The sequence below is a fragment of the Vulpes lagopus genome, chromosome 1, assembly GCF_018345385.1.
Source record: "Vulpes lagopus strain Blue_001 chromosome 1, ASM1834538v1, whole genome shotgun sequence".
Classification (NCBI taxonomy): Eukaryota; Metazoa; Chordata; class Mammalia; order Carnivora; family Canidae; genus Vulpes; species Vulpes lagopus.
The window spans coordinates 31914029-31933692 of NC_054824.1; the positions used below are offsets into that span (position 1 = coordinate 31914029).

A 19664-nucleotide genomic window follows, 5' to 3' on the forward strand; every position below is an offset into this window, starting at 1 on the left:
GAAGATTCAGGTCACCCCAAGTCCCCCTGAAGCCATGAATTAGCAAAGGCAGAAGCCACAGATCCACAGGTCAACTGCACCAGCAACAGGGGCCTCTTCATTGCCTTTTTTTGGCTGTTCTCCAGAGACATTGGACCAATAGACATTGGGTCACTGGTGGCTGCACACACAGTGATGGCAAGAAGAGCGCAGGCAGGGTCAAACTGTGACAAACTGCTAAAACCTCCAAAAGGAGACCCAGACACCATGGGATCTAGAGGGGAGACAGTACATCAAATGCTAACAACCAGACCTAACTCTTTAGCTAAATGAGGGAGGAAAGGCTGTTGCTATTGAACAAAGGCTCTGCCAGAGACCACAAATAGACACCAATAATAGTAGAAAGGGACCTGAAAAAATTAACATGTCAGGAACTCCTGACATGTTCGGTCCATGACTTGCAGCGGGAAGAGTCTAACCTATAAATCTCAAAGAGAGAGCCATGCCTATTCTCAGATCCTGTAATTCCTTGGAACATGGTGAGGACTAGTAAACAAATGGGACACAGGATGGGAGTGACAGCAGTAGCACTCTATGGCTACAAGAAGATTTAACAGTGAAACACATGCAGTCACTTGGCTGTCCTTCCCTTGGGAAATGGACATGGAGAGCTAAGGATCACCTAGCCTAAAAACATTGGGAGCAAATTTTACCTAAATTTTACTTTGCTGGAATCTTTTAAGTGAAATGGGAGCTAAGGCTGAGTAGTAAGTGGCCTTCTGCCCCACACCTGAGGAAAGACTAACATGAACTAGATAGGCGGACAAATAACGGAGAAAGGAGAATGCTTAATTGAGACTCTGGCTCAAATTCTGCTTATGAGGATCTGAGAGAAATCAGGAGAGGCTGGCTAGGTTAGAGGGATAGAACAGACTCTAGTTCCCCTCCTGGTTCACTGTTAGCAGAGTGTGGGATGAATGAAGTCATTTGAGAACAGTACAATCATTATAGCCACAGTAGCTAATCTCTCTCTCTCCTTCCCTCCCTCCCTCCTTTCCTTTTTTAATTTTTCTAGTAATCTCTATATCCAATGTGGAGCTTGAACCCACAACCTTGAGATCAAGAGTCACATGCTTCTCTGACTGAGCCAGCCAGGGACCTCTAACTTTTCTCTTTTTTATGTGAAGAAGCAAACACTGTGAACTGAGTTGTAAACTTAACTATTAAAAGTAGAATAATTAAAATAATTTTTATAGAATTAAAATATTATAGAATATTACACATAACATTAAAATATCACAGAACTAATCTTACACATAACATTAAAATATTACAGAAATAATATTACACATAACATTAAAATATTAATTACAGAATTAATATTATACGTAACAGAATAATTAAAAGCTAAATGCCTAACCGGTCCTTGGGCAGAAACTCTAGAATCTTTGACAAAAGAAAAAGGTACCTTCTTCAGACAAATGACTGAGCTGCCCTATTGGACTTAGGAAACTGTTGAGAATGCTATGGAACTCCTCTCTTTAATATCCTATCAGTATTCAATTTAGATTTGAATTGACATAAAAGGCTTTATGCCCAGGCACCTGGGTGGCTCAGTTGGTTAAGTGTCTGCCTTTGTTTGGCTCAGGTCATGATCCCAGGGTCCTGCCAGCAGGGAACCAGCTTCTCCCTCCCCTACTCCCCAGCTTGGGCTCTCTCTGTCAAATAAATAAATATTTTTTTTAATAAAAAAAGTTTGTGCCATTTAAATATTCCTTTCTTCCCTTTAAGCATTGACATGTTCCTGGGACACCTGGGTGGCTCAGCAGTTGAGCGTCTGCCTTTGGCCCAGGGTCCCAGGATCGAGTCCCACATCGGGTTTCCTGCATGGAGCCTGCTTCTCCCCCTCTGCCTGTGTGTCTGCCTCTCTCCGTGTCTCTCATGAATAAATCAATCTTTTAAAATTAAAAAAAAAAAACATTTTTTTACATGTTCCTAAAGTGATTTAAGAGTTTCCTTTTGAATCCTAAGGAGACTCTACTTCTTCCAGAACAAAATACTCAAATTTAGCATCTACAGGATCTTGATTAATTAAGAATGTAATACTGTGTTTGTGTTTCTGGCTTAGAAACTAGGGTCTTTGTTTCTGCTGGACTCCCAGCTGGCAGAGACCAGAAGAGGAAAACACGAGGGTTAAATCAGCAGCCTGCCCAGAAATTGAGAGTGGGAGAAATCCCTTATTACCAAAGATGCTTGAGTGTCCAGGAGCCAAAACTACAGAAAAAGAATCTTTTGGCTAATTTAAGGTTGGCTTGATGCCACCATTTCTGGCTGGTGGCCAGAGGACCCGGGCGGGGGAGATGGATGGCAGAGTGCCACCAGAGAAGGTCAAGCACTTCATTGCTAAAGCTGCCTTTGGGTGTAGCTGCTCACTGGGAAACTGAAAACTTTTTGTCCAACAAGCTTCCCAAGTGATTCCTTAGCACATGACATTTGCCAGCCTTTACCTAACTGATCCACTCTGCCAATCAAAGCAACCACAAAATTTCATCTATACTAAACGGGAACAGAAAACAAAGCATTTGCTCCAATCCTCTCTGACTTTACATAGAAGTCTTCGTTCAACAAATACCTGTCGAATGACATTAATGCTATCTTCCATGCAGCACTGTTTGTACTGGCTACTCCCAATTTGACTGGAAAATCATTTTTCCTGGTGAATTTAATTGTCATGTGAATTTCTAACTGCCATGAAGTCACTTAACAGTGGAATTCCAAGTTCGAGTTGAAGTAAAGATTGTATAGTTCTGTAAATATGTGTACTTAGATGTAAACCTCTTGAGCCAGGTAAATGACCTCAGGTAAGTGACAATAACAGCTCAGTACCTGAGAGCAACGTCAAAATGAAGCTGCTACATCACTGCCATGATCAATGAACATGCTACTTCTGGAAAGGAAAAGCATTCTCAGTTGTAATTTAATGGGCTTTGTGATCGGTTTCCTTAAGATGAACAAAATAGAATGGGAGGATCCAGGGAGTCCCAGATATGCAGCAATCTAAACTATATATGAAATTTATTATACTGCTGATCCCCTTTTATCCCTGATAATTTCTGAGAACTAAAAAGCGTTATAATTCAAAAATTATATTTAAATCAAATAAGCAATTCTGATTATAAGTAAAAAAAAAAATCATTGGCTTTGATATGTAAAAATTAGAAAATGAGCTGATCAAAGTAAAACAATTAAAAATATCTAATGCACCCAAATTCAAAAAATGCTAAATACTGAAGTGTGTTTTCTTCCCACTGTTAAAAGTACCACTTTTGGAAGAAGATAATTCATAAAACTTGGCACCTGATTTAGCAAGCCAACTTAGCAACATCATCTATAATATTAAGGATATAAAATATAGGTCTTACTGGCTAGTGCAAGTATAAAATGAAAGAACTTTTACTCCCTTTAAAGCGTTCTCAATATAGTTTTATTTTTCTAATTCTTAATTGTGAGGTTTTAAAAAAGATAGGACTCATGTTCTGGCAAAAATGACCTATAACCCCACTTTTCCTGGTCTACTTTAGTCCAACCCTATCTGCTAAGCCCGGCTGGTGCTCACACTTGATCATTTTAAAAGTCTGCCATTGTCAAATAAGGTTGAGAAAAACTGGCTTAAGGGCATTACACCCTGATGCTCAAAATGTCAAAGAGAACACCTGTTGGCAGCTCTAACATTTATTGTTTAATCAACTAAGGAAAAACAAACAGTCAAAGCAGCAGCTGCCACCCCAGAACTTAATACACTAATCAAAAACACATGTTCACAAAAGAATCAGAAGAAGAATTTTTAAGAACTTTTTAATAGGGGTTATTTATGACTACCAATGGCTTATTCCTACTCCATGAATAATCAAAGCCCTTAAGCTCTGTTCATTAAAATTCCTTATATATTCCTTATACTTTTCTTGCTTTATATGAGTTGCTCACTTATAACTAAGAAGGTAAAACAACGTAGTGCAAAAAGCTCAGAACTGTTTTTTAGGAAATGTTGAGCTCAGGATCTGGCTTACCTACTTACCACTGAACAGCTCAGTAACATCTAATGTCTCAGAACATCAGTTTCTATATTATGTGGATGACTAGATCAGGGATTCTCAACATTGGCGCTACTGGCATTTTGGGCCAGAGAATTCACGGTTTGGTGGAAAAGGCCGGCTCTGCGCACAGTGAGACGATTATCAGTATCCCTGACCTCTACCCATCACATGCCAGTGGCAAGCCCCAGCTGTGACAGTCAAAAATGTCCCTAGACTCCTGGGCCCAGGAGTGAAAAAAATCACCCCCAATTGAGGATCTATCTGGGCTAGATAGATCCTCAATTTCTCTCTCTCATATCCTACAAAAGATATTATATCTCATTTTCTTAAATGTTATTGAGACACTGATCAACATGCCAATTGTAAGGATACACACTTTGATTTTAGAGAAATTAAAATACAGTGACATCATACCAATTCTAATTTTAGTAGATTCCAAAATCTTTTAAGAACAAAAATTTGCAAAAGAACATCAAAGCAATATACAGGGGAAATGAATGTAAATGAAGTATATATCAATAATACTTTCATCCCATTTTCGAGGAACTTCACTGAGGTAAAAAAGATAACAAGAAGGGTACATTAAAAAAAAAAAAAAAAAGGGATCCCTGGGTGGCGCAGCGGTTTGGCGCCTGCCTTTGGCCCAGGGCGCGATCCTGGAGACCCAGGATCGAATCCCACATCGGGCTCCCGGTGCATGGAGCCTGCTTCTCCTTCTGCCTATGTCTCTGCCTCTCTCTCTCTCTGTGACTATCATAAATAAATAAAAATTTAAAAAATAAATAAATAAATAAATAAATAAATAAAAAATAAAAAAATAAAAAAAAAAAAAAAAAAACAAGAAGGGTACATTAAATATGTTCTTCATCTAGTTCTATCACATGTGTACTCTTAGAAAACAAAGGGCCTTATAATACGAGGAGCAACTGAAAACACCTGACTTTTAGGAAGAAAGACAAAGCTACTAACAATCCTTTTAAAATATTTTTTAATAAACACATTAGGAAAAAAAAAAAGTTTACATCATCTTAACACCTGTTTTTACTCCAAATTCACAGAAGAGTTAAACCCTTACAGCTTATATCTGGTATTCAATCTGCTGTGAAGTCATAAATGTATATACGTCATAGAGAAAAAAAAAAATCATGAATTTCATTTCCCTCAAGAATTGCCATTATTTTACCAAGATTTTTCTTTTCACTGAAATGGATTCCAACTGCCTCGAAGCCAAGCCCCCTTTCACTGAATGACATTCCTGACAACACATCCAGGAGTACAATGATCACCCAACAAGCCCCTTCTTTGCAGCAGGTATTTTTTTTTTTCTGTTGAAGAGGTTAATTTCATAATTCACATAAAAATGTAGCAGACTTGTCAAAAGATTTTGCCTTCATCCCCCAAATTTAAAATTTATACTGGAAAAGGGACTTCTTGAGAGAAAATTAAGGGTCTCCAGTGCCCACAATTCTGAAATGACAGAACAATTGTTATATTCATAAAACCTCTAAATATGAAGGAAATTGAAATGTAAAGCCAATGCACTCCTCTTTTTAAAAAGAGACAAGCAAAAAAAGAGACGCAAGCTGGGGCACCTGGGTGGCTCAGTGGTTGAGCGTCTGCCATTGGCTCAGGTTGTGATCTCAGGGTTCTGGGATCAAGGCCCACATCAGGCTCCCCACAGGAGCTTGCTTCTCCCTCTGCCTATGTCTCTGCCTCTCTCTGTGCTTCTCATGAATAAATCTTTAAAAAAAAAAAAAAAAAGACATAAACACAAAGAATACAGAAGGATGTGTCTGTGAGGAACATCTAGTCCTTTCCTTGACTGATGAGGCCATGGAGGCTGAATGAAAATCAAGTTCCAAATATCTGCACATTACAGAGGAGAATGTGTCTTCTCCACACGCCCATCCTTATTTCCCTTCCTGAATCCCGGGTACTGAAGTGCCTGGTTATACAATTTTGATGATGTTTACATAAGAAAACAAACAGGCGTTTATATTCGTTTACCCAAGCTGCTAAGACAGGCCACAGTTGTGGTGTACAAGAATGAATACAGTAATGGAAAAACATCAAATCCCATGAAAAGGCAGATGTTTGGGCCTGTAAACTAATTCAGCAAGTCCTCTGCTATTCCTTTTCTCACCTAAGTTTCTTCAGATAAGTGGACCAAAATACAGCCTTATGAACCACAGCCCAGCAACGTCCACATCAGTATAGAAGAGTGTAAAATAAAACATGTCATGGGCTGGAGCCCCTGGTCGGGCTACATGCTCGGCAAGGAGTCTGCTGGGGTTTCTCTCTCCCTCTGCCCCTCCTTGCACTCACTCTTTCTCTAATGAATGAATAAATCTTACAAACGAAAAAACAAAACATATACTAACCCTGACATATCGATGCCTTATGTGACTAACACACAGACAATATAAAGAGGACAACAATGTGGACAGGTTTTGTAGGACCTGTGGAATCCATCTCATTATATAAATGAAAAGTTGGGTGGTATTCAACATAAAATTACATGTCTCCTAAAATAAAAATTAAAATTAAAAAAATCAATTACCATTTGAACTGCCCTCTCCTACCCAGGGCTTCCCGAGGATATATACCTAGTTTCAACTGTTGCTCCGGAGCAAGGGATCCCTTGCTTAAAAAGGCTAAAGCTGATATTTGGTGTGCAATGTGTCAATAAGGTTAGACTACTTTCAGTTTTCAAGCCATCCTTATTATTTTGTTCCATCAAAGGACAAGGAAGGAGAACAGTGCTTTAGGGGTGCTACACTCACTCATCTGGATTATCTGGAGTACAAAAGAGCTCATTCTCTCTTTTTTTTTTTTTTTTTTAACAGCACGGTCCCTAATTATACAGTTCCTTCTTTTTAATATTAAGTAGTACTCAGCATCACGGTATTAGGTCAGTGACCAGCAATTCTTCAAATTCTCCCTTCTGGTGGGATTTAAAATGCTTCCCACAGTTGCGGAGTATTGGTACCAAGCCGGCGAAGATAGTCAGGACAGTCTCATTTCGAAGTGTAGGCTGCCACCTACTGACTGTGATCCGTTATCTCTCAACACTCCGCTCCTCCCCAGAAGGCTAATCCATTCCTTGCAAGATGCTCTTTATTTACTAGGTCATTAAATGCCATATATTCAATGATATATTATCTTTTAAAATATAAGTGCTTTTAACTTCAAAAAAATACTAAGTGGGCATGTTTCTGTACAGCTAAATATCTCTGGCCTGCATTCAAAAAGGCAGAGAATTATTTTTAAAAGATACATGCTATTTTTTTAAATATGGAAAAAGTTTTAATATTTCTCTTCACCATTTCCTTTATTCTATACTCCTGAAGACTGAACCTCACTCCTTCTCACTAGAGAAAGTTGATTTAATGTTCATATTGACCAATATGGAATTATTCAAAACTTCAATCCATAGTCCTAAAGCACTTGTAAAAACAAAAATTCACAGCAGCTGACAATAAAACTAAAAACTAGTGGTTCATTAGCTCAGCCCCCTGTCTAGAGACCTAATCTGCAAGTGCTTCAATGAGTGGAGGACTTTTTCAAGCGAGAGTGTCTCCCTGTTGTAACCTTTAAGAAAAAAAATCAGACCAACCAAACATCAATTAAAGGACAATAAGGAAATCCCCTTTCTGACGCAGGAGGCCACTTTCTTGGTGAGAGGGTGAAGGGTAAGTTCACTCAACAACAGCCACCTAGTAAGTACTGCCAGATGCTGTATTAGGAGCTCGGGATGCACAGAGTACTTAAAAATCTATTGCCTTGCAGAAGTTGTCTGGTACAGAGATCAGACAATCACAATGCAACCTGCCATATGTAAAAAATGTAAAATCTGAACAGTGAAAACTAGTGCCTGGGTCTTCTTGGAAGGTCAGGAAGAGCTTTACAGAGGAACCTTCTGAAGGTAAAGTGGAGCTTACCAAGGAATCAGATGAGAGAGATCCATATGGTGTGTGTAAAGGAAGAGAGGGGAGGAGGAAAAAGCAGAGGCTTAGGGAAAACATCTAGCAATTCAATATTAGTAAAGAATAAAGTGAATGAGGTCAGGTAGGTAGGCAGAGGGCCGATCTCAGAGTCCCTTGTGTATCCCATCAAGGGTGACTTTTAGAATGATCACACTGGCAGCCAGGTAGGCAGTGGAGGTAAGGTGATTACTAAGAACAGTGGTGAAACTGTCCAAGCAAAGGTGATTATGGATCTGAATGCACACTGGGGAAGTGGGAATGGAAAGGAGAGGCCATTTTAGAGACAAACTGTAAAGATGAACGTGCTGGGATGGTACTGGGATGATGGTGAAGCATGAGAAAGGAGCCCCAGTTTCTGGTTCAGGTAGCCAGATGGATAGTGGCCTATTCATGGAGATAGAAAATGCAGTGGGAGCTGTGGATGTGCTGGGTGGAGAGAATGCACTCAGCTGAGTTTGTAAATGCTGAGTGTGAAGTGACTGGAGCATGGATATGAAGATGTGCTGTGATAGAAGCTCAAGTCAGAGGTCTAAAATGGATCTAGAAATTCAGAAGTCCCTCCAGTGTGAGCAGAGGACAGGGATGGAATGTCCCCAACAGAATGGGCACAGGCTGAAGAGCCCACGGATGAGAACTCGGGCAGTCAGCCAAAAGGAGACTCGCCAGCTTAAACAAGCAATGGGCATGCTACCACCCTGGTGCAGGCGAAACAGGAGAGCCAGGGCAGTGCGCTGCTCGGCAGCACAGCCACGCCACATGTGGACGAGGCTAAGTAACGTGAGCCCCACTTGACCTCTGGTTTCCAGTTCCACATGTGAGGAGCTGAAACCTCTGGTTTCCAGTTCCACACTGTCCTAATAGCAAGTAAAAGCTGAACAGACTGAAAAATCAACAACTCTTCTTGGACCCATACGAGAGGAGAGTACACAGAGCAAACTGCTGTCCTTGAGACTGAAGAGACAGACAGAAGGAATACAGGGAATCTACACTTTACCAGAACAGAGACTGGAGAGGAAAAAGCCATTGTCAGCGCCGGTACCAGGCTAGGAGAACTTGAACTGTGATTGAGAAATTGCTGGAGGCTCCATGTGGATAAGTCTGAGTTACAAACGCCAGGGAAATGAGTCATAAGAAGGCCTCCCCAATTTTGTGAGGCTTACCACCAGGTCGACCAGGTTCCTATGATAAACAAGGAAGAAAAATCTCCTCTTGCTTCCAGCTGGAGAAGCAGACAAGGAACCACTTTGAAATACGCCAGAGCATGCCTTTCTTTAAAAAGCCTAATGTCAGGTGAAACTAGTTAACCAGAGCCTCATCTGCTGGGTACTTATTGTCCAAGTGTAATTGGCCTGGGGGAAGGAGGATGCCCAACTCCAGGCAGCTCCAGCCATCCTGTCCCACTTGAGAGAGAAGTAAAAACACCTGGGTAGTTCACAGTCCAGAGGTATCGGCTCAATAAAGGACTGAGACCTAATCACAAGACTACAGAATGCTTCCCTTCCCCACACACTTCGCCAACACATTCCTAAAGGCCTATTCACAGCAGTTCCTTTTACCCAGTGTATCATGTCCAGCTAGCAAGAAAAAATTACAAGGCATACCAAAAGGCAAAATCACAATTTAAAGAGACAGAGCAATTAGAACCAGACAGGGCAGGGACTAGAATTATCCAGGCCAGGGATTTAAAACAACTCTGACAAATATATGCTAAGGGCTTCAAAGGATAGAGTAGACAATGTGCAAGAACGGGTGGGCAAGGTAAGCAGAGCTGAAAATCCTAAGAAAAAAACAAAAGTATGATTCTGTGTTTAACATCAGTTACTATTGCAAATATACTCAGAGATATTCAAATATGGTCTAGAAGTGTGTATACCAAGAGGGGTACCATGGTTTTCTCTAGATTATCTCTGGAAGTATGGACAATTTTATATTTCTCCTTTATGTTTTTCTATATTTTCTAAATTTTCTTCAATGCATATGCATCGCTTTGAAATCAAATGCATAAAGACTTTGAAATTTCTTTTAAAGAGCTAAAGTTTTTAGGCATCTGAATTAGCTGGATTGGAACTAACTGAGCTAGTGTGAGCTAGCTGAGATTGCCCCAACTATCTCAAACTCTAAACAGCTGTTAGAAATCAACAGGAGAAAGCAGAGGGACAGGACTTGGAAAATGAACCTGCTATAAAAGAGAAGAGAACTTCCTGATAAGCGAGATGGAACATGCCAGGGGGTCTCAGATTCACATATGAGATAATCTCAGAGAAGAGTGGGACAAGGAATAATAAGAAGAGAAAAAAAAAATCAGAAAGATACCCGGCTTGAGTGCACCCATGAGCTTTAGAGAGCAGTGGCAAAGGTAAACAGAAAAGCAGATGTCAGCTCCTCCCCTAAACTTAAGTGCTTTGCTGACTTACAGTTTAGTTAAGACTGAGAGACGAAACGAAAAGTCAATCACCTCAAAGTCACCCCTCACAGTAAGGAGTTGAAATATAGTTGAAGGAGGATGTCAGGATGGGCATGCACTCTGGGGTCTGAGTCACATGAGGTAAGAGCAACAGGCAAAAATCAATCACATGCCAAGCAGAAGACAGACATCAGAGGACGTAAACCATGTAAAAGAATAATGGGATGGTAATTTTTTCTTTTGGGGGCGGGGAGGATGGTAGATTTTGTGTGTCCACTCGGCTAGGTGATAGCACCCGGTTGTTTGATCAAATACCAGTATAGATGTTGCTCTGAAAGTATTCTTTAGATGTGATTAACATTTAAGTCAGTAGACTTTCAGTAAAGCAGATGACCCTTCATAATATGGAGGGCCTTCACCCAATCATTTGAAGGCCTTAGGAAAAAAGATAGGTTCCCAAACAAGAAATTCAGCCTGAAGACTGCAACACAGAAATCCTGCCTGAGTCTCCAGCTTACTGGCTTGCCCTATGGATTTCAGACTTGTCAGCCCCCTCATTGTGTGAGCCAATGCCTTAAAAAATAAATCTTTCTTTCTCAATATAGATATAGGTATAGACACACACACATATATAGAGATACATATAACTACAAATAGATATAGATGCATATATAACACACATACGTATGCACACACATACATAGATACAGGTATGTATTTCCTAACGCTTCTAATTCTCTGGAGAACCCCAACTAACCCAGGCAATAAAAGATGAAATCCCTTACAGAAAGCAATAGGGTAGAATCTTGAACTAGAGGCACTGGAATCAAAATTGGCTAAGGTAGGCAGTACTAAGAGATCAAAGCTTCCTGGATTTGAATGACATGAAAAACCATACATTTGATGAAGATTATTTTGGCATCTAAAATATGTGTGATCTGAACCAGATCAGAGGGATGCTGCAAAAAGAATACATCTGGAGAAATGTAGGCCAAAGGATTCTGTGGATGGCTGTGGATACGGAAAACAAAACCAAAATGAGAAACCAACAACTATCTATACGATAAGAAAATGGCAGATAAAATAACAGGCATATTTTTATCTTCAGGAAATTTAAAGAAAAATTATATAGAAATGCTCTTCATATAAAGTTAGCATCTTTATGTTAACTTACCATATTTGTCTCGCAAGCCAACAGTACATCTAAAGACTCCGCCAAAGGCGACATCTTCACCAAATATTACTGAAAAACAATGTTTAAAGAACAGATTTTATTTAATAATCCCTAAGTGATACTTGACAATGAAAATTAATTGCAATGTTTACATTTTAAACCAGAAAACAGAAATGGATCAAAGGTTAAACCAAGGTTTCTAAACTTCAACATTACTGACATTTTGGACTAGATAATTCTTTTGTAGTAGCAGCCTATTCTGTGCATTGTAGACATAGGGCAGCATCCCTGGTCTCCTCCCAGTGGCTGACAGTTGCCCCTCCCCAACACACACACAGTTGTGACAGCAAAAGTGTCTCCAGACATTGTTAAACATAAGAGGAAGAAGGAGGATTAAAATCACCCCGATTGATGAAAAGCCACTGATCTAGAAGGTCCTCTTGTTCTTACCCATGAAGAAAATGAGGCCAGAGAAGTAATAAAGTAACTTGACAAGTTAGAAAGTAAGAGGCAGAACTATGCCTCACACTCCAGGCTCAGGTCTTTTTTACATGGTATACACTGAAAGTCAACAAACAATCTGAAAGGCTGAAGGAAAAGCATTCCAAGGTGAGAGAACAGTTACAAGTAGGAAAAGGACTTAAATTCCGTGAAAGGAGGCAAGTATGGCGGGAAGTAAAGCAAGGACAATAAAAATGGGTGTTCAAAGAGTTGAATTCTAGTCCTCTTAATGCACCTAACCAGATTTATGGACCTTAGAAAAACAATTAAATTACTCGTCAACATCAATTATTCTCAGATGGCATTCAAACAAAGCAAGATCTCCTCATCCACAAGTGTAGCTTTCAGTTCCTCCTCACAACCCATTCTTTACTTGATTTAAAACTAGGATTCTCAAGTGGAAGTCCCAGGTACACTATATATATATATATATACATATATGTATATATGTATATATATATATATATACTATTAGTATACTATAGTATATATATATATATATTAAAATATATATATATTTATATATACCAATACATATATATATATGAAGTAAAGCCAACCAAATAAAGAAAACATACAGCAGAACAATTGTTTTTCTACCAATAATAAACAACTTTATTTTACCAAGTTTGATCATTAAAGTTATTTCCCAAAAATCTTGTAGGTGGAACGACAATGTATCTCAAAGGAAAACATGGACTCAAATCTTCATTTCATAAACAGATTTATAAATCTGAATGAAGCAGTACTTCCTACTTTTTTTCTATATGCTGAAGGAAGAGAAGTCCTTAGTAGGCATTAATCCAAAAAGCATTAAGATAATAACAGGATCACACATACTATGGAAGAAAGCTGACTTGATGATGTGAGATAAACATGAGAATTGATTCATAATGAATTGATTTTAGAAATGTGTTAATACCATATTTTTGTGATATCAGACCTTTTAAAAATTTTCAGATATATGTAATGTTAACCATTAAACTTCAGACTCAATATTTCCAGCAAATTGCAATTCTGAATTAACATGCTACCATAGTCAAGCACAAAGGAAGTTTACCTGCAGTAGGATCTTTAGCCAATGAGTTATCCAAGGCACTTGTTATCGCCTGGAAAAGATTCATTTTCTGAGTTTGCCCTGTGAAAATTAAAAAGAAAAAAAAAACAAAAACTTTTTTAAGTAACTTTTCCTATATTGTAAGATATATATATATATATAAAAACAGTTTCTTAACAGTTGATTACAACATCATTAAAATCAAAGTAGAAAGGAAGATATAGAATATAGTGTGTGATTTTATTGGATTATTCATAATGATGCTGGTTCTGGGGGAAATACAGAAGCCATACAGACTTTTGTGCTTGATGATGAAGCAAAATTTACGCATATTAGATTAAAAAACAAGTACACAAAAGGAAAAAGGAATAGAAGCAAGTCACCAAATGTGCATAGATAAAAGTGATGGGAAGTCAGGAAGGGGAACCAGCAGAGTGGAAGTGGTCTGGAAAGACACTCTGGCCAGGGGCTAAGGATATACGCCATAACTAGTACACCTGGCCCGAGGTACATGTAATATGCCAGTAACAGCAAATGGCGGTGGGTCATAAAACAATGAGGGAGGAAGGCTAATGATAAACTTTAGCACTCAGAACTTGCTGGTGTTTGGAGAGTACTATAATCCCATGCCTTGACACATCAGACTTGGTCCTTCCTCATATCTTATTACTGCTCAAGTTAGATCTCGGCAAGCCAACCTCTGGCTCCCTAAATAGGTTGATAGGAAGGCTAAATGGAACAATACATGTAAAGTACTTAGAAAAGTACCTGACACAGTGAGTGCTGAATAAATATAAGCTATTTATTATTAGAATCTGGACTTTGCCCATGTCCTTCATCTTGACCTTGGTATTAGGAATGGTAGAAATTTTTATTTAATAAAGTGCCAAATGTTAGAATTCAGAAACATCATTACTCTGAGCTTTAAGTCTTGGTGCTGCCCAGAGCCCACAGATATCCCAGAACTGGAGGTCACATTCCAAACACACTCTTCGGGGCAGAGAAAGGGTTTTGCCTGAATCTTCTCGGATCCACATGCCTTCTTCACTTTATTGCCTGATCTGTGCACTAGGGTTCACTTTAACCCACAGCCATGCTGGTAGCAAATCCCTTGAACACCTGCTAATTATCCTGACTTCTGTCCCAGTTAACTTCTGTGGTCGGTCCTCAGTAGCCTGGGGTGTCCCAAAAGCCAAGGTCTAACTGACAGTGTGATTCACAACAGTCATTGCTGCCATCAAACCTCTGGCTGTGACACCCACTGGTCACTCGCCCTTTTCCTGGAGACCTATCTTTGTCCCAAGCTCAGCCTGGATTCACAGTAGGCTCTGATTTATGACATCTCTCATCTTCCATTATCCACTGACACTCGACCTTCTGACTCCACCTGCTCTGACCCCTTCCACACTGCTGAATGTATGAGATTCGGGTCTTGGCAATATCCATTCAGATCAGCCCTGCTGCCCTTTACGCCAAAAATAAAGACCTGACAGGATGCCTGCATGGCTCAGTGGTTGAGCGTCTGCCTTTGGCTCAATGCGTGAATCCAGGGTCCCAGGATTGAGTCCCACATCGGGCTCCCCACAGTAAGCCTGCTTCTCCCTCTGCCTATGTCTCTGCCTCCTCTGTCTCTCATGAATAAATAAAATCTTAAAAAAAAAAAATCATACCAAGTAAATCTGGAAAGTACTGCTTAATTTCCTACAAAGAATATACTCTCTTATCTGAATAATTTATACGTAAGATTATATAAAGGTTTTATTTCCATGTAAACACAAAAACTTCTACTTCTGAATACTCTTTTGCAAATAGATTGAAATTTTTAGGAGTTTGGATTAACTGTTATTCTACTAGATGCTTTTAAAAGATTCAAATAATTTTTAACAGAGCAAGAGGAACATCTACTTTCAATTACTTTTAAAGTTGGAGGATAGTCTGTGAATGGGTTAGGAAGAAATCACAAATTATTCATAGGTAAGATCATCTTAAGTATTTATTTCCCTTAGAATTACTTATCTCCTACAGGTTCTATTAAAGACCACTGATAAGATAAGTCTATGTTTCTTCATGACAAAGTATGTACCTATAGCACAACTAACTATGAACACTAAACAATTATTAAACATTGCTATCAGAGGTGCCTGGGCAGCTTGGTTGGATAAGTGTCTACTTTCGGCTGAGATCCTGGGATTGAGCCCCCACATCAGGCTCCTTTTTCAGTGGGTAGCCTGCTTCTCCCCCTTTCTCTACCCCTGCTTGTGCTCTGTGTCAAATAAATAAATAAAATCTTTTAAAAAAACAAACTACCAAATCATTCAATCACCAGTATTAATAAACGGCTGCTAAATTTCAAAACCAAACAACTCTTCTTTCCAAGATAAAAAGTTATAACAAACAAAAATGTACACAGCAGTGTAATTTCCCTTTCAGGGATACAAGCTAATGGGTACCTATTGGTAAAACATAGCTTTATGGATGGAGTGAGCTGCTCACTTGAACTTGTCCTATGTAGAGCACTGTGAAAAACCAGGCCATTACCATTGTTGCAAAGATAAATTGGCATATAATGGAGCGTCTGCAGAATATACGGAACACAATAGAACAGAAGCCCTGAGAGGGCAGGGATAATTACCTGCTTTTGATCAGAAGTATATGCTTAGCGTTTATAACAATGTCTTCCATGTAGTAAGTGCTTGATAAATATTTGTTGAATGAATGACAGAACAAAGAAATATATTAGGCTGATTCAATAAAGATAAAATACACAAAGCACAGTGTTAACCAACCACTTAAGGAGAAAGAAATACAGTAGGAAAAAATATCTACCACTGTGACAACTCAGAGTCACTCTGCAGGGGAAGGGGAATGAAGTAGAAGTGTTATTGAGTTACTCTGAGTAACTATTAGTGTGCAGAAGCATTGAAGGGAGATGCCTTGCACAGAACTAGAGTCTCGAGACTAAAGGGGCAAATGGGTGCCCCAGAAGCAGTTGTCTAGAAATAAATAAGGTCAGCAGCAGGACATGTTGACAGGGTGTTTGTAGTCAGACCATGAACAAATAAAAAAAACCCAGCTATGATATGGAAAGTTAGGGTCTGCTTTCAGAAACCAAAGGTTCTACCAGCATAGCCAGCAGTGGCCCTCTTGAGCTTGGAATACACTCGTATAGTATAGCATTTTTGTGTCATATTCCTGAGGAAGTTCAGCATTTAGTGCCTAACAGAATCAGGACAATCAGTATATGCCTGTTGAAACATGATGAATGAAGGATTTTAGTGGCATAATCTGGCACTAACCACACTGTGAGATGGAAAGATGCCTAAGAAACTACCTATTTTCTCCCAACAAAACCTCTTCCACCCCTACAGATGTCCCATTCTCCAGGAATCCCTTTATATGTGCCAGATATGTACCTCTGTCCCATTTTATTTTATTTTTTTATTTATTTATGATAGTCACACAGAGAGAGAGAGAGAGAGAGAGGCAGAGACATAGGCAGAGGGAGAAGCAGGCTCCATGCACCGGGAGCCCGACGTGGGATTCGATCCCGGGTCTCCAGGATCACGCCCTGGGCCAAAGGCAGGCGCCAAACCACTGCGCCACCCAGGGATCCCCTCTGTCCCATTTTAATCCCTACTCTGGGGTTTCCCAACCTCTACCCCATAAGGTTTCACAGATAATTCAAATAGGAGGGACAGAACATTTTATATTAAAATTTATATAAACACAAATGCCTCTTCAGGGTGCCAGTAAAGGAGGAGGGTGGTTGGTGGGGGTGTAGGGGGGGTGTTGGCAAGGAGACTGTCACCTAAGGCCAAAATTGAGAGGACCTAAGAAAGCCTTAAAGCTCAATAGACTGTGGCTAGGAGCCCTGGGTCTCCCTAGGAGCACCTTGTGTCTTTTGTCATGGTATAACGAGCTACAGCTGTTTCCCTTCCTTTGGCTGGCTACTTCTCTACTCAGTCTCCAAGTGGCTTTTAAATTCTTCCAAATGCTGGTGACTCCCAAATGGGTTTCTCCAATCCAGACCTCTCCTCTCAACTCCAGGCTTACACCCAACAGTCACCAGTTCCCTACTTGGGTGTCAGGCTTTTCTAACTCAGGAGGCACACGACTGAACTCTTGACATCTGCTCCCAAAACCAGTCTTTTCCAACAGCAAACAGCGCTATCCTCCACTCAAGTGTCCAAACCAGAAATCAGGGAAGCATCCTTGAATATCTTCCTTTTGTTCATTTCTTCTATCCAATCCATCCAATCCCACTTCCAAAATATAGCTTAAAATCTAGTACTACGATGTCCCAATTCCAGAACTCACCGTTTCTTTCCTGCTCCTGAAAACTACCTCCTAATGTCCTACCTTAGCTCTCGCTGCTATATACATCACATACTGAGTGGCTTAAACAACAGAAACATTTTTCACTCTTCTGGAGGTTGGGAAGTCCAAGACCAAGGTGAGTTCCTAATGAAGACTCTCTTCCTAGTTTGCAGAAAGCCATCTTCTTGCTGTATCCTCACATGGTAGAGACTCTCTTATGTCTCTTAAAAGGGTTTTAATCCCATTCACGAGGCTCCAGCCTCATGACCTAATTACCTCTCAGTGACCCCCATCTCTGAATACAACCACACACTGGGAATTAGGGCTTCAACATATGAATGAGGGCGGGGGGGGGGGGGGGGGGGGCATGGGAGACACATACATCCAGTCCATAGTACCACCTCCTCTCTTCTACTCCTTCACTTCTCATTCATCAAAGCACTACTACAATAAGTGCATGTCATGGTACTCCTCTGCTCAAAATCCTTCTAAGTTCTCTGCACCCAGAATAAAGTCCCACTCCTCACCATGTCCACAAAGCCCTGCTTGATCTCATCCCTGCCCACCTCTAAAGTCCTATTTTGTACCACTGCCCCCCAAGGCTCAGCACCTAAGACTTCTCTCAATTCCACCAAACCAAGATCCCTGCTATATCAGGACCTTCATGCATGCTGGATCCTCTGCCTGGCACCCTCTTCACACCTTCTTAGATGTTCCTTCCTGATCCTCAGAGCCTAGTTAAATGCTACCTCTTCTTAAGAGCCTTGCTAGAGGGATCCCTGGGTGGCGCAGCGGTTTGGCACCTGCCTTTGGCCCAGGGCGCGATCCTGGAGATCCGGGATCGAATCCCACATCAGGCTCCCGGTGCATGGAGCCTGCTTCTCCCTCCGCCTGTGTCTCTGCCTCTCTTTCTCTCTCTGTGACTATCATAAAAAAAAAATAAGAAAATAAAAAAAAAAAAATTAAAAAAAAAAAAAGAGCCTTGCTAGGTTTCTATTCTCTTTCCCAGCACTTGAGCATGTCCTACAGGTCATTTATTGCCATTGGGGCTGATTTCAGTACACATTTGCTTGCTATTTTTTTTAATTTTTTTTTTAAGATTTTATTTATTTATTCATGAGAGCAGAGAGAGAGAGAGAGAGAGAGAGAGGCAGAGACACAGGCAGAGGGAGAAGCAGGCTCCATGCAGGGAGCCTGACGTGGGACTCGATCCCAGGTCTCCAGGATCACACCCTGCGCTGCAGACGGCGCCAAACTGCTGTGCCACCGGGGCTGCCCTTTTTAAGATTTATTTATTCATTCATGAGAGACACAGAGAGAGAGAGAGAGAGAGAGAGATAGGCAGAGAGAGAAGCACTCTCCATGCAGGGAGCCAGATCCTAGAACTCCAGTATCACACTCTGGGCATGAAGGCAGATGCTCAACCGCTGAGCCACCTAGGCATCCCTGCTAGCTATTTTCTGTCCCTCTTCCCAACTAGACTTCAAATTCCATGAAGACGGGTCCATATCCACATTTGTGTTTTGTGCTAAGCACCTAGCACAAAGTTTGGCATCCAGGAGAAAATTAAAATAGAATAGGATTAATAGAATTAATAAAGAAACCCACACCTACACACAATGCTGAAAATCAGGGGCAGGGAGAGGCCCAGATGTGTTCTTGGGGAGCAATACAGGGCAGCGAAGGCAGCACACACACCGACATAATTATGCAAACCTGGCCTGGCATCCGGTGGGTCCTTTATTCCAGGTGTGACTTTGGGAAAGTTACTTCACCACTGACATTCCACTTCCTCTTCTATAAAACAGGGATAAGACCTAATGTATAAGGCCGGCGTGAGGTTTCAGTGAGATAATTACCATCAAATATCCAATATGTACGAGCATCTACTCTGTGCTGGTCACCTATGGTTCCCCCTAATTAGGGACACCAATCTTAGTGCAACTGGTACCAGGCACCATAATTACATGGCTTATCTCACTAAGTTCCCCCAGCCATGGAGACAAATAAGCCTGCCCAATCTCACAGTGCTAAGTGCAAAGGGGCCTCAAATTCAAGCACTTCTGCCTCAAGAACCACATCTCTCAGCTTCTTTGTCACATGGTTTCTGCAATGTTGTCATCTCCCATAATGCTGGTGAAAATGGGATGAG

The 19664-nt window shown here is 40.5% G+C and overlaps 1 protein-coding gene across 1 annotated transcript in view; it reads right to left on the bottom strand.

The window, feature by feature from the left end:
* The window catches only part of BCKDHB (branched chain keto acid dehydrogenase E1 subunit beta), a 209793-nt gene that overhangs the window by 184593 nt on the left and 5536 nt on the right, over window positions 1-19664 (bottom strand). Inside the window, exons 2-3 of the mRNA XM_041762713.1 lie at window positions 13199-13276; window positions 11638-11706 (exon numbers count right to left, since the gene is read on the bottom strand). Of these exons, the coding sequence (XP_041618647.1) occupies window positions 11638-11706; window positions 13199-13276 (147 nt within the window). The remainder of the gene's footprint in view (window positions 1-11637; window positions 11707-13198; window positions 13277-19664) is intronic.